This window comes from Peromyscus leucopus, chromosome 3 (genome assembly GCF_004664715.2).
Source record: "Peromyscus leucopus breed LL Stock chromosome 3, UCI_PerLeu_2.1, whole genome shotgun sequence".
Classification (NCBI taxonomy): domain Eukaryota; kingdom Metazoa; phylum Chordata; class Mammalia; order Rodentia; family Cricetidae; genus Peromyscus; species Peromyscus leucopus.
Window position 1 is genome coordinate 52,711,899 of NC_051065.1, and position 13,484 is coordinate 52,725,382.

Below are 13,484 nucleotides of genomic sequence, written 5' to 3' on the forward strand. Positions count from 1 at the left end.
AAACATTCATCAGCTGCACATTCAATCATGAAATATCCAGTCAATAGAATCTTACACAGAGAACAGAGGGTTGTTTCCTTGTTCTTAACATACTGACATGGAATATGTTCCATTAAGAATAAAAAAGCAAGTCAGGCACGATGGAGCACAGCTTTAATCCTAGCACTCGGGAGGCAGGGGCAGGTGGATCTCTGTGAGTATGAGACCAGCCTGGTCTACATAGAGAGTTCCAGGCCAGCCAGGACTACATAGTGAGATCCTGTGTCAAAAAAGCAAATGAAATAAAAGAAAAGAGAAAAGAACTTTAAAAAGAGCAGCTGGGCATGGTGGTACACACCTATAATCCTTGTACCTGGGAAGCAGAGGCAGGAGGATCAGAAGTTCAAAGTCATCCTTGACTATAAAGCATGGGCTTAACACCCTGTGCCAAACAAAAAAAGGCAAGGAAGAGACAAGAGGCAGAGTACCGTGTAAACAAACCAAAAACACATGTGTGTTTAGACACTTTCTCAAAGGTGCACAAGAAACTGGGGATGGCCTGAAGAACTATACCTGGGAACAAGACAGAAACTACAAAGAACCTTCGTGTGAAATCACTTATCACCTCCTGTGGAACAGTTACCTTTTAGAATATTTTTACTTAAAAAAATGATGGACTAGGCCGGACACTGTGGTGCACACCTGTAGTCCCAGCACCCGAGGCTGAGGCAGGAGGACTGCTTGAGCCCAGGAGTTCAAGGCCACCCTGGGTAACACAGGGAGACTGTCTTTAAAAAAAAAAAAAAAAAGATGATGATGCTTGATGATCCATTCTCATTGGGGTGGGAGGTGCTTCAACTGTGGAAAAAAGAAGAATTTTCCCCATGGTCTCATTTTATCACACATTCGGACATTTCTCTTAGGGAGAATAGCTATAAAGCTATATAGTTAGTACATACTTTGATGTTTATCATTCTTTTATCAACAGCTTCTCCTTACCCACCTATCACATAATGGTGAGTGCACGCATAAAGAATGGTTCTATTGATGGCAGAGTCAGAGCAAATATATCATTAAAGAAGAACACTCGGACTAAATAGACTGAACTCTACTCAGACAACAATTATTTTGCATGTTTAAAATTTCCCAGTTCTTATAGAATTCAGTTTCTTGGTTAATGACAAGCAAATGATTTATTGGTTAAATTATCAATCATGGAGCTCCTTGATAACAAAATAAATGGATAATTCACCAGAAACTGGCTTGAAGGTATTGATTTTAATTACTTTGACAATAAATTTTAGTAACAAACGTCTAACAAGCTCCTGGTTTGACTGCTAGACAGTGAAATCAGCTATCCAAACTCATTCGTTTTTATCTCTTGATAACGGGTGGCAGAACTCCCAGAGGACAGGAGAGCGAGCACTAAGAAAGAATGTGTTTGCTAACCTAGCACCATAATTCCAGTCTTAGGACTCGGACGCAGCTGGACGGAAGTTACAGGAGGAAGAGAAGCTGCTGGAAACACAAGGAAACCCGACTTCTGGCCCCATGTTGGCAGGGTCTGAGGCTGAAGAGGAACACAGATTTGGGATGCCGCTATGAAGGAGGCAGGCCCCTCCGGAGAGAGCTGGTGGGTCCGGAGTGCAGTGCCGGGCAGTGTCAGGAACTAGGGGGTTTCTTCTTGGCTTCCAGGTCCTTTTTAATCTCTTCAAGTTTTTTCGACATGTTTGGCATCTTTAAAAGAAAAAGGCAGCATTATAATTTAGCATCTACCTAACCAATATTCTTTCATGTTTCTTCTTTTAATAATGCCTTTGCAAGGTTTTGGCTTCCTCTGGAGGAGACCTGCTCAACAGTGGTATTTCTTTGCTTCAGCCCTGCATACAAAAGCTATCAGTGCTAAGTTTATGTGCCCTCTCTGAAAGCCAGGCCTAACCAGTCCTTCAACCCAGTGCCAGCTAAAAGATACAAATCTATTTGCAACAAATGGCAAGGCAATAAAGACCCTGACTAGAAAACTCGATTCCAGTGATGGGACTCCTTTTGCCACACTAAAACCGTGAGTACACAAGAAAAAAGTACAATCCCTTGTCTTTCTAAAGCACCTTTTAGGTTCCTCATCCAGCTGTGACATCCAGTTTTCCACCCCTCATCCCTACAGTAAGGCTGATACAACTCCCCACTGCACCAAACTGTCTTCCTTACATGAACCACACTCTATAAATCCACAGCTCCAATTCTCTTGTGATGATATGGGGATATACATCCTTCTGTGAGTTCAATTATTTTTTCAAACAACAGAAAAACTTTCTATAAAGTTAAGGACTCACACTTATGGGCCTCATTTATGCTAGTAGGCAAACTTCACCTTGAGAGAGAAAAATAACTATGAAACAGTTACAGAGATCCAAGAGAGATGTGAGTATGACTACTTACGTCATAGTTCTGGGCCAGATACATTCCAACCACGTTGCCCAAAGTAAATCCAAGCTGAAACAACAGAACAGGAGAGTTAGACTGTAGACAAAATCCATAATGAGCCTGCAACCAAGCCAAACACACAGGCTACATCTTCCCAAGATGCATGGCAGGTGAATGCTCAAGTGCTCAGTGTAGGATTGCACACAACATAGGAGTCACATCTCTCTCCTATGAAACAGTCACACACACACACACACACACACACACACACACACACGCACGCCATGCACCAACATTAGAAAGTCCAGGACAGAATAAATGGTGGCTATGAGTAAGTTGTCCTTGTCTCCTCCATACAGTCCTGAATGGAATCCCGAAACCCAGGCAAGGTTCCGCTTTTGTCACTGGACCTACTTGGTTTCCCCTTCTGTTAATTTGTTGCAGGTGCTGTTACTCCTGTCTACAGCTGATAAAAAGTCCTCAGTTACAAACACCCACTGGAGCGGGACATGGTGGCTCACACTTGCTATCCCAGCATTCAGGAGACAGAGGCAGGAGGATCCTCCACAGTGAGGGACCATTCTGGTCTACACAGACAGTACCAGAGCAAGAGTTCCACCCACACCTACGCGGCAAGACTTGGTCTCAAAACAACAAACAAACAAACAACAGCAACAAAAATCATCTGAATCAAATAAGTTTAGAAAATAAAGGAAGTCTCAGAGTTCAGTCTCCGTGTTTCAAAAGAACGATCTGCCCAGGGTTATCCACAAAGGCAGCACAGGACAACTTGAGTTACTCAGAAACTCAGCTCCACAGGGCAGAAAGAACAGGAAACTCTGACACATCAGTGAGCCCAGCATAATGCCAAGGGCGGGGACTAAAGAACAGGACACTTGAGGTCTGTGGGGAACATGGCTCCCCCGCAATGACAGAAGGGACAAGAACAACTTTTAGAGAACTGTAACTGTTTATCCCACTGGGTGAGATTTTTCCTGAAAATCTAGAGTACTCCCTATACACACAGGGATTAAGTCTCTCAGCTTTGCGTTGTAATGATGATAGATCTGTTTTCCTCGAGGGATCTTTTTACTTCAGAGCTCACAACTTCAGGCTAATTTCTGACTTAATAAATTTAAATTGGCGTCTACCTTCGCCGCGCCCCCCCCCCATTATTTTGTTGAGACAGTGTTGTTTCCGCTCAGTCTCAGTAGAGAAGTTAAAACAGAAATCAAAGAACAGCACTTACTGTATCATCAATCACACATGAGGTGTCCAGACGCTGAGAGGGCAAGGATACAGATGCGGTGATGGGGAGATGGCTCAGTAGTTAAGAGCATGTACTACCACTCTTGCGGAGAACCAGAGTTCAGTTCTCATCACCCATGTTAGTCAGCTCACAACCGAGTCAGTCCATCTCCAGGGAACCAACACCGTATTCGCCTTCCGCGGGCACCCGCACTCCAGGGTGCTACTGTCACCTCCAACCAGAACAGTAAACATAAACCCTAAAGGGGAAACCACAACTGGGTCTTTCCTATCCTTAGCCTTTAAATTCCAAGAGCAATTTTAAATTGGTTTGTTGCTAGCAAGAAACACAAACAAGGCTATCTAGTTTCTCATCGCTGACCATTTTCTGGTGCCTTTAAAAAAATCCTTACCAAGCTGGCACCAAGAAGCAGAATTCCTTTTTTCCCCACTACACTAGATTCAAACCACAAGTTCTTGAAATCCAGAAAGATAATTACATTTGAGACAAAGTTTAAAAGGAAGAGGGGAAAAAAGTCCCTTGAGGATACTAATCCTAATATCTCCCAGAAGGAAAATGGGGCTGAGAAAACGTCAAGGAACAACAGCACCAGAACTCTGGTTATCTGCCAGCATCTGTGTGCCTTCAGGTGAGCCTTGCTGAGCTGGGCTTCCCGTCTCTTAAAATTCCAGGTTCTTACTATGTATGTCTCAAAATAAACACAGGCCATCCTAGTGTGGTTCTATCTTAGCAACATCACCAAGCACTGGGGCACAAGAGAAGGGACAGTTATTTTAAAACACAAAACAAAACCCATGGACCTCTATAAACAGCACCCTCTTCCAGTTCCAGAATACCATCAGATCTAACAATAAGACATTTTGAATATGATACACAACCCAATCTGAGAAGTGTCAACTTCTCAGAGAAATGATGGAGGACACCCGGGAGGTCAGGAAAATACGCATGCTGTTCAGGAAATGCCAATATAAAATCTACACGTTGACCTCTTACCTCTACATCCACATGCACAGGCAAGCAGACCTGCGTACATTCATGTGCACATACACACACACACACAACCTACACACAAAATAAATAAAAATGTTAAAATGTCTGCCTTTCAAATAATACCAAAGAGAAAGGACAAACCTAAGAAGAGAATTATTTGCAAATCATATATCTGTTAGTATTTGTATCCAGAATAAAGATCTTTCACATTTAAATGACAAAGAAACAATTCAATTTAAAAAATGGGCAAAAGCCTTGAGTGGATTTCTCCAAAGACACAGTCAACAAGCCCATGAGACGTCTGACATCAGTTAGTTGTTGAGGAACTGCAAATCAAAACCACAAAGAGCCATGGCACACCCACTAAGATGACTTTATTGAAAAACAAAACAAAAACAAAAACCAGAAGACACCCAGCCCCTCACCCCCACCCCCCACCCCCGGGATGGAATGGCAGGCGCACTACAGTGAACAAGCACGTGATGGTGAGATGGGAAAGCTGGAGGGCTCGGTGGTGACCGGAAAGAGAAGTGGAGCTGTGTGTGTGCCGTGGAGGGGAACTAGAGCAGGCAGACGTGAGGAGCCTGTGCAGCCGCCTGAGGCCACGATGTGCCAGACTGCCACTGAGGGCCACCACTGGGTCGTGTCCCTACTGCAGCCTGTGTTGATGTCCATGTCCATGGACAGTGCTGTCACCAAGGGTGACAAGCCACCTGGTCTGGGCTGCCACCTGAGGCCATGGTGATGTCTGGGGTGGGGGGGAGACATGCTCTCATCCAGGGCCAAACTGACCTGCGTGGCCTGTGTGGTCACCAGAGGCCATGGTGCTCTCTGGGCCTGGGCTGCCACCATCACCTCCCACCCCCACACCAGGGCCATGTCTGGGTCCACGGTCCTCCTGCAGCCAGGGTCTGTGTTGATGTCTGTGGCCAGTGTTAACACCAAAGGTCATGCAGATGTCTGGTGTGGGCTGCCACCCGGGGCCATGCTGATCTGAGTGGCCTGCACTGCCACCCGAGTCCATGGTGACGTCCAGGCCTTGCTTCGACCGGGGGCCATGTCTGGGTCCTTGGTCCTACTGCAGCTGGTATAAGGCCTATGTTACCACCAACGGCCATTCAGCTGACTGTGGTCTGGGCTGCTGCCTGAAGCCATGTTGATGTCCTGGCACAGTACTGAGCTGGCTTGGGCCTTCAGCAGCCACGGAGAGCTAGCCCTACCCCTCACAGGCCACCACATGGGAGAGCTAGCCACAGCAGCAGTAGAGGCAGTAGCGTGAGTGTGGGGGAGTTGGCTCATCCCTCACAGGGGAGTGGGGGACATTGGGGGAGGGAGGTCCAGTGGAGACCCAGGCTGACCAACTCAGCTGACCAAAGCCAGATCCAGGGTTGAGTTGGCCCACCCCAACACCTACCCTATCTATGAGCTGCTAGACAGAGCACATGAAGGGGCAGGTCCTACAGAACCACACCACAGGACCTCCATGACTGCGGCACCAGCGGGACATCTGAGAGGACACAGTGACAGAAGATAAACCAGTGACTGTCTGGGCTGGAGGGGGGCGGGTGAGAAATGAATCCTAACATCACACAGTTTCTTTTTTATATAAAACAGAGTGATGGCTGCACAATCTCGGAGCACACTAAAACCACTGGATTACAGACATTAGCTGGCTGAATTTCTGTCTCAATGCCAGAGAGAGAGAGAGGGAGGGAGAGAGAGCGAACACTAAAATTTGGTCAAATAATGTCAGTTACTTGGGATGAAATGGAAGAAACCAAAGACAACTTCATGGCTTCCAAAGAGGACTTTGTTAGAAAGAATGAAATGCCAGAGGAACAAGAGAAAACTAGGCAAATAAATGGCACAGTCTGCACATAAGAAATCTAAAAGTATTCTGAATGTTAAACACACGAACAGATCAGTCAGCAATACTCTATCCATTAGCATTAAGAAAGTACTGTTAAAAGCAACAAAGATCACTCGAGAAGGATGCATCTGGCCATTTGCTCAAGCCCGTCCCCTTCAGAAAGTTGTAGTGTCTGGAGATCAACAAATAAAACTACAACCTTTACCTGGGGATGGCTCCTGGCAAGAACCCAAAGCAGCTGACAAGTTGAAACTATGACTCATCCAATTACATAGTTTCAAAAATAGCATGCCCAACCCGAAGTTACTGACAAAGGTTTAAGATTCTAAAAAGAAGGGTGGAGAGATGGCCCAGCGGCTCAGAGCACGGACTCTTCCTGCAGAGGATGAGAGTCCAGTTCTTAACACCCACATCAGGCAGCTCATAACTGCCTGTAACTCACCAGAGAACCTAACGCCTCTGCTCTCAAGGGGTGGGTGTTACACACACACACACACACACACACACACACGCACACGCACACGCACACGCACACGCACACGCACATGCACACACACACGCACAAAACACACATCACTTAAAATAATAAAAATAAATCTTAAAAAAAAATTAAGCAAATATAGCTACATGCTAGCATTAAAAAGGAAGCCTAAAAATATTTGGTCTACGGTGAGAACATCTATAACTCAAAACTATGCATTAACTAGAATTAATAAAAAGCTAAGTTGATAATAGTATTTGAAGTGTTATTTATTTTTATCTGCATGGGTGTTTTGCCTAATTTATAACGTATACCACTTTTGTGCAGTCCCACAGAGGCCAAAAGAGGACATCAGATCCCCTAGAATTGGAGTTACAGATGTTATGAACAACTATGTCCTTTGGTAGAGCAGCCAAGGCTCTCAACAGCTGAAGTATCACTCCAGCCCTGGTAACAGTACTCTTCAATTTTAGACTCAAAAGAAGAAATCAGAAGGCCTTCCAAGGAGGCATGTACATACAGTACCATTTCTGTGTCTCAGTTTTTAAACTTGGTGTGAAGACTATCATAAGATGTTTAACGTCTGCTTCAAGTAGTAAAAATATCTATATTCTATGCATTAAAACAAAACCCTGCTAGGGATTAGAAACTAAAACCCTTCTATACTTCCTAGAAAAGCATTCTTTAAGAGGTAAGCTATGGCTGGATGCGGTGGCGCACGCCTTTAGTTCCAGCCCTCAGGAGGCAGAGGCAGGCGGATCTCTCTCTGTGAGTTCAAGGCCAGCCTGGTCTACAAAGTGAGTTCTAGGGCAGCCAGGGCTACACAGAGAGAACCTGCCTTGAAAAACCAAAAAGAGGTAAGCTATGTTTTATATTCAGTAATACTGCTTAGAGGATAAATGGAGAAAGAAAAACATAATAAGAAAAATCATAAACTCCTTAACTGCCAATAATCAACAGGGGCACATGAAAATCCTTCTGGGAAGGATGTACTGGTTTCCCTGCTCTCAAAGAAGCTGTTACAAATATTTAACTATCATATAACCAAAAGTAGTAACGGAATGAAAAAGGAAGACCTAACCTTAATGAGGGATCCATTCCAGGGCACCCCACACACTAACATCTGTAGCTGTTCGAGCTGGTTATACAACTGCACAGAAACCCACCCACATTCCCCAGCTCACCCTAACCCTCTACATCACTCACAATGCCTACTGCAATGTAAGGCAACAAGGACGGTCCATCCCACTATCCCGGTTAGGAATGTCAAGGAAAAACTGTACACATGCAATACATACACAATTATTTCCTACTATTTCCCATCCATGGATAGTTAAATATGGAGAACTGACTGTAAATGAAGTCAGTCATCACCAGGTATTGACTAAGTCCCTTGTATGTGAAGGGACTTAATCCCAAACTTAATCCCTTAGTAGTGATGAGAAGCAGCAGCATGGCAGCCAGCCTGGAGAACCCTTCTAGTTCACACCTGAATTCGACATCAGCCAGCTGGGGCAGCCGCTCTGAGAGCAGGGTGGGAACAACTCGCCGGCAACACTGTGAAGAGAGCAAGCTTCGGTGGGTCAGCCACGGAGACCTCACAGCCGCCATCTAAGGTGGCATCCCGCCTCTTTCATTAACTCTTGGTCCTCACAACCTTAGAGAACCACTATTATTGCCCACATTTATGCTGGGGAAACTGAAGCACAGAGCCATGAAAGATCCTAGTCAAGACTATACAGCAGGTCTGGCCTGGAAAAGGGCTCAGCAGGTAAACACCCTTGCCACAAAGCCTGGCAACCTGAGTTCGAGCCCCAGAACCCATATGGGGGAAGAAGAACCAACTCCTGAAAGCTGTCCTCTGACCTCTGCATGTGCATGCCCCACAGTAGAGACAAGTGCAAAGAAAGACAGATAGACAGACAGACAGACGTAATTTAAGAAAGAAATTTGCTGTATGGAAGATGCACCTGCTACATCACATAAAAAGACTGTGTAAACAAGTGAATGCACATGTCAGGCATATGATATCAAGAATGAAACAGTTTTAATGAATAAAATGAAGACTAAAAGAAAGAAACCAAAGACTATGTCAACATTTCAGATGTTCAAGTTAAATGTGGGGAAGGATTGGGGAAGCAGGAAGGAGCAGTCAATCCAGATAAGAGTCTGAGAGAATGGCAAATAAGACATGTTGACGGTTGATAGATGGAACACACAGAAAAGGACTCAAAGTAGTTTTGGAAGCCATCAGTGAAGATGTGAAAAGAGACAGCTTAATCTAGAACACGTTCTCTAAGGGTAAATTCAGAGAGCACAGTGGCTCAAGACCCAGGCCTGAGCCACCCACGGTAACTAAGAGCAGAGGGAAGCAGCCAGTAAAAACAGGAAAGATTAGAGAGGCAGGGAGCGTCCCATCTGCTACACCCAGATAGGGCCCGCTCTGGGGGAGCAGTGGTCAGTCACCCTCACTCTGCGATTCTGAGTTTTAACACAACAGAACCTGGGCAGTCTAGTGCACGGGCCCCAGAGCTAAAGGAGCCAGTTAAGGAAGATGTGGTTTGAGTTAACAGCCACCGAGGGCTCAAGAGGAAAGAGGAACTGACCCTGCAGCAGTACCATAGGTGCTGTGAACCGCCACAGTGCTCACAGCCGGCTTCCCATCTAAGCGTTCCTGGAAATAGCTACAGCCGAGCTAGGGGCAGGGTGTGGAGTGCAGTGTGCAAATAGGGATGATGGATGCCATTGTAACCGGAAGAGAAAGGAACACAGGAGCAACACAATCAAACGCACAGGTTCTTCAATGGCCCCCGAGGCAACAACTGAGGAAACACTCCAGAGGGCTACCAAGTGCGCAGTGGCGGGTCTCACACTGGGCCTGGGATGATTCCATCACACCCAGCCCTCTCCTATCGTCTGTCTGTGGGAGGCCAACTCCCACTTCTGATACCTTACAAAAGAGAAGGGGCAGTATCTCCATCTTTAGGGAGTGCCAGGGTTTAAGTGTTTAATGTACTGGCTCATTTTGAAACCTCACAAAGGGCAAACGGAAGCATGGAAAATTGAGATGATTTGCCCAGCTCCCACAGCTTGACAGTAATAAGGACAGGGTACAAATGCAAGCGTGATTCTTAAGCCTAAACTTTTTTTTTCTTTTTTGGTTTCCAAGACAGGGTTTCTCTGTGTAACTTTGGAGCCTGTCCTGGAACTCGCTCTGTACACCAGGCTGGCTTCGAACTCACAGAGATGGACCTGCCTCTGCCTTCTGAGTGCTGGGACTAAAGTTGTGCGGCGGAGTCTAAACTCCTAAACATTAGGCCAGGATGGCCAGTGTTTCTAGATGAAATGGCTAACGTAAGGAGGAAGACTTGCAGGAGTTACCAGTGTTTGACCAAGTCCACAACACAAAAGCTGACTCCACCTCTGCCCATCCATCTGTATTCATTCATCCCCAACAAAAGCAATGGAGGGGGGACACAGGGCAGGGGGACCCTAGTGGGTGACCAGTTACGTCGGTGCTAAGAATCTGATGGGCAGCTTCAGCATCTCTCCTTAAATGTTGAAAATCTTGAATTCCCAAATCAAAACCCACGTTAGTACGGAGCAGTTTCGTTCCACACCAAATACACCCATTCAGCAAAAACATGTAAAATGTTGTGCAGATTGAATTCATGTTCTCCCTAGTTATCAATGAGCATCAGGTGCGGTGGGAAAGTCAGTCATATCATCTTCCACTAGCTGGTTGATACTGCTTTTAAAAGTGATCCCTAACAAGTAAACTGACTGTTAATTACTCCTGCCTCCTAAGCTAATGCTCGGTTAGGACGCTGGAGAAACCCCCAGAGGCAATGCGGGCAGCAGGCTTGTCTTTGTGGGGCAGTTTATGTCAACAATCCTGTTTGGGCTAACTGGATTAAAAGCAACTCCTTCCCGGAGCACCAGGTGGCCACTGACCATCTGAAAGAAAAAGGACATCTGCTTTATTAGAATTAGAGGATGAAACATCAAGCTTGAAAACGTTCATCTGAAAATTGGACTGTCGGCAAGTTCTCCTGGAATCCTCAACAGGCAATTTTAGAAATAATTGATTTTTGCCGGAAAACGTGGTAATTCAAAAACGGAGAACTTGGACAATTTGCTTTTGATTCTCATTTTACACCCCCCTCCCAAAAGAGTTCTATTAGGAGTTACTTATAGGCTAATCTGACTGATTCCTCAAGGCGTGCCAACTGCAAAGGTCTTTGGAGAGCTCCGTGAGCCGCTCGCTCCAACGTCGTGAGGTGGCTGACTAACGCACGGCTTGTGAAAGGCACTCTTAGGGCCTCAAAAATGCCAACTATCAGGCCGAGAAGGGGATGGGGGGGGGGGTCTGTGGGAAGGGTGGGGAGGGGGCGGGCAGGAGACAAGTCCTTAAGGACCTCTCTGATCAAACTTTTACTAACTAGGATGGCGCAATGAGCTCACAGTAAGTGGCTTTGAAAACGCATCCATCTCCCTGACACCGCAAAGTTTTCAGAACTTGAATGACTGCATATAAACCCAGGCAAAGGAGCAAAGGACTTGGGAGAAGGCCGGAGGGGAGCCGCGCGAGCTCCCCCGAGGGGCTACGACTGGCTCGAGCCGCAGGTTCAGAGCCGTGCCCCGCCGACCCGGGACCCCGAGAGGACGAGGCGACCGCGGCGCCCGATCCTCGGAGGCTCCACTCACCAGGAACTGGAGCATGATGTCGGTGGGGAGGGCGAGGAGGGTGTTAGAGCGGCTTCTGCTCCAGCGCGGCTCCGGGACTCCTCCCCAGCGCGAGGGCGGAACCCGCCATCAGGTTCCGGTTTACTCCCGGGCCCGCCCTCTCCATGCCCGGAAGCGACTTGCGGTGCCGCAGCGCCCCCTCACGGCCATCGCGGGAAGCGGGGAGGGGTGAGGTGCAAGCCTAGGCTTCTTTGAACCAAGGCCGCTGGAAAACTGAGGCCCAGAAATGTACGCTGTTCCAATTGTTACGCTGGCAATTGTGATAACACAGTCGGACTTAGAGCTTCCTGGCCTACTCAGCCCGAATGAGGGTGGGGTGGCGGGTCCCATGCCAGGTGAGCAGTTGACTCTTTGCAAAGAGTCATGCTAATCGCCCCCACAGTGGACTCTCAGACGAAAAGGGGCGAAAAGTCCCATTTTTCAAAAGCTCACAGATGTGCTATGCAGCCTAGTTAAGCGGAGTCCTCAGATCCATGATAGAGGTTGGAGAGAGATCTTCGGAGCCTGGCACAGCTGGATCCAAGTCGTGATTGCTGGCAGCCACCAGAAACTGCCTAATCTCTCTGAAGTTCACTAAAGGCCTGTGTAAGTAGAGCTTGCATTAGCTACCACGTAGGAGCCAAAGATGAACGTGGGAGCGAGCACTGGGAGGCCCGGTCCCAGTCCATCCGCTCTTGCCCTGTTCGTACACAAGCACAAGGAAACCACCCTTTTCACTTTGCTCTCAGTCTGCGAATTCAACTTTGAAACTCTGGTTTCCAATCATAGCTGGATCTAGCGGTGCATGCCTGTCATCTTAGCACCGAGGAGTCAAAGGCGGAAGGCGTGAGGCAAGTTCAAAGTCAGCATGCTGGACATGGCACGTTCTTAGCCAGTCAGAGCTAGATGGCAAGACCGTGTCTCAGAAAAGTAATCAGAAAAACAAATCATATTAGCTTAAACCAAATGGGAGTGCATTGTACAGCTACAGAAAAAGGGTCATAGATATTTCTAAGATTTTATTAATTTTATGATTGCTTTGCCTACGTATATGCATGTGCACAAATGTGTGCCCAGAGCCCTTGCCGGTCAGAAGAGAGCATTGGATGCCCTGGAACTGGAGTTATGGATGGTGGTTAGCCACCATATGGTTGCTGAAAACTGAACCTGGGTATTCTGGAAGCAAAGTGCTCTTCACCGCTCCGTGAACCATCTCTCCAGCCCTTTATCAGAATTTCCTCAATTTTGCTTTTCTCTGTCCATCTGCTTCAATGCTTTTCAATTCCCTCCCCTCCCCCACTCCTCTGTCAAACTGACAAAAGATCTGATTAGAGAAAACAAAATTAGATAAAAATAGAGATCAGCACACCACCAAGGAAAAGATGGATAGATTTAACATACCAAAATGTGTAAAAATTGAGAAAAATAACCTAGTGGACTTTAAGTAAATATATGCAAAGAAAGTGAGGGGGACCTTCTGAATTTATTATTTATTTATTTGTTTGTTTATTTATTTATTTATTATTTTGCCTGCATGTTTGTCTGTGTGAAGGTGTCAGATCTTGGAGTTAAAGACAGTTGTTAGCTGCCATGTGGGTGCTGGGAATTGAACCTGGGTTCTCTGGAAGAACAGTCAGTGCTCTTAACCACTGAGCCATCTCTCCAGCCCCCTTTATTGAAAAAAGATAACCCAGTGTACTAGATAGTTTTATGTCCACTTAAGACAAGCTAAAGTCATCAGGAGC

At 46.4% G+C, this 13,484-nt stretch overlaps 1 protein-coding gene across 1 annotated transcript; it reads right to left on the reverse strand.

Annotated features, from left to right (window-relative positions):
• Positions 1-1,149: 1,149 nt before the first annotated feature.
• On the reverse strand, positions 1,150-11,830 carry Stmp1 (short transmembrane mitochondrial protein 1). Its single transcript, XM_028866102.2, has 3 exons — positions 11,722-11,830; positions 2,419-2,472; positions 1,150-1,716 (listed from the first exon to the last, which is right to left on the reverse strand). The coding sequence occupies exons 1-3, from the start codon at positions 11,734-11,736 to the stop codon at positions 1,642-1,644; spliced, it is 144 nt and encodes a 47-aa protein (XP_028721935.1). The 5' UTR covers positions 11,737-11,830; the 3' UTR covers positions 1,150-1,641.
• Between the last annotated feature and the right edge of the window lie 1,654 nt (positions 11,831-13,484).

Coding starts and splice junctions, on each gene's coding strand:
- Stmp1 (XM_028866102.2), bottom strand. Junction 1,717..2,418: donor ATCTGGCCCAGAACTATGAC/GTAAGTAGTCAT, acceptor TTTCTTTTAAAG/ATGCCAAACATGTCGAAAAA.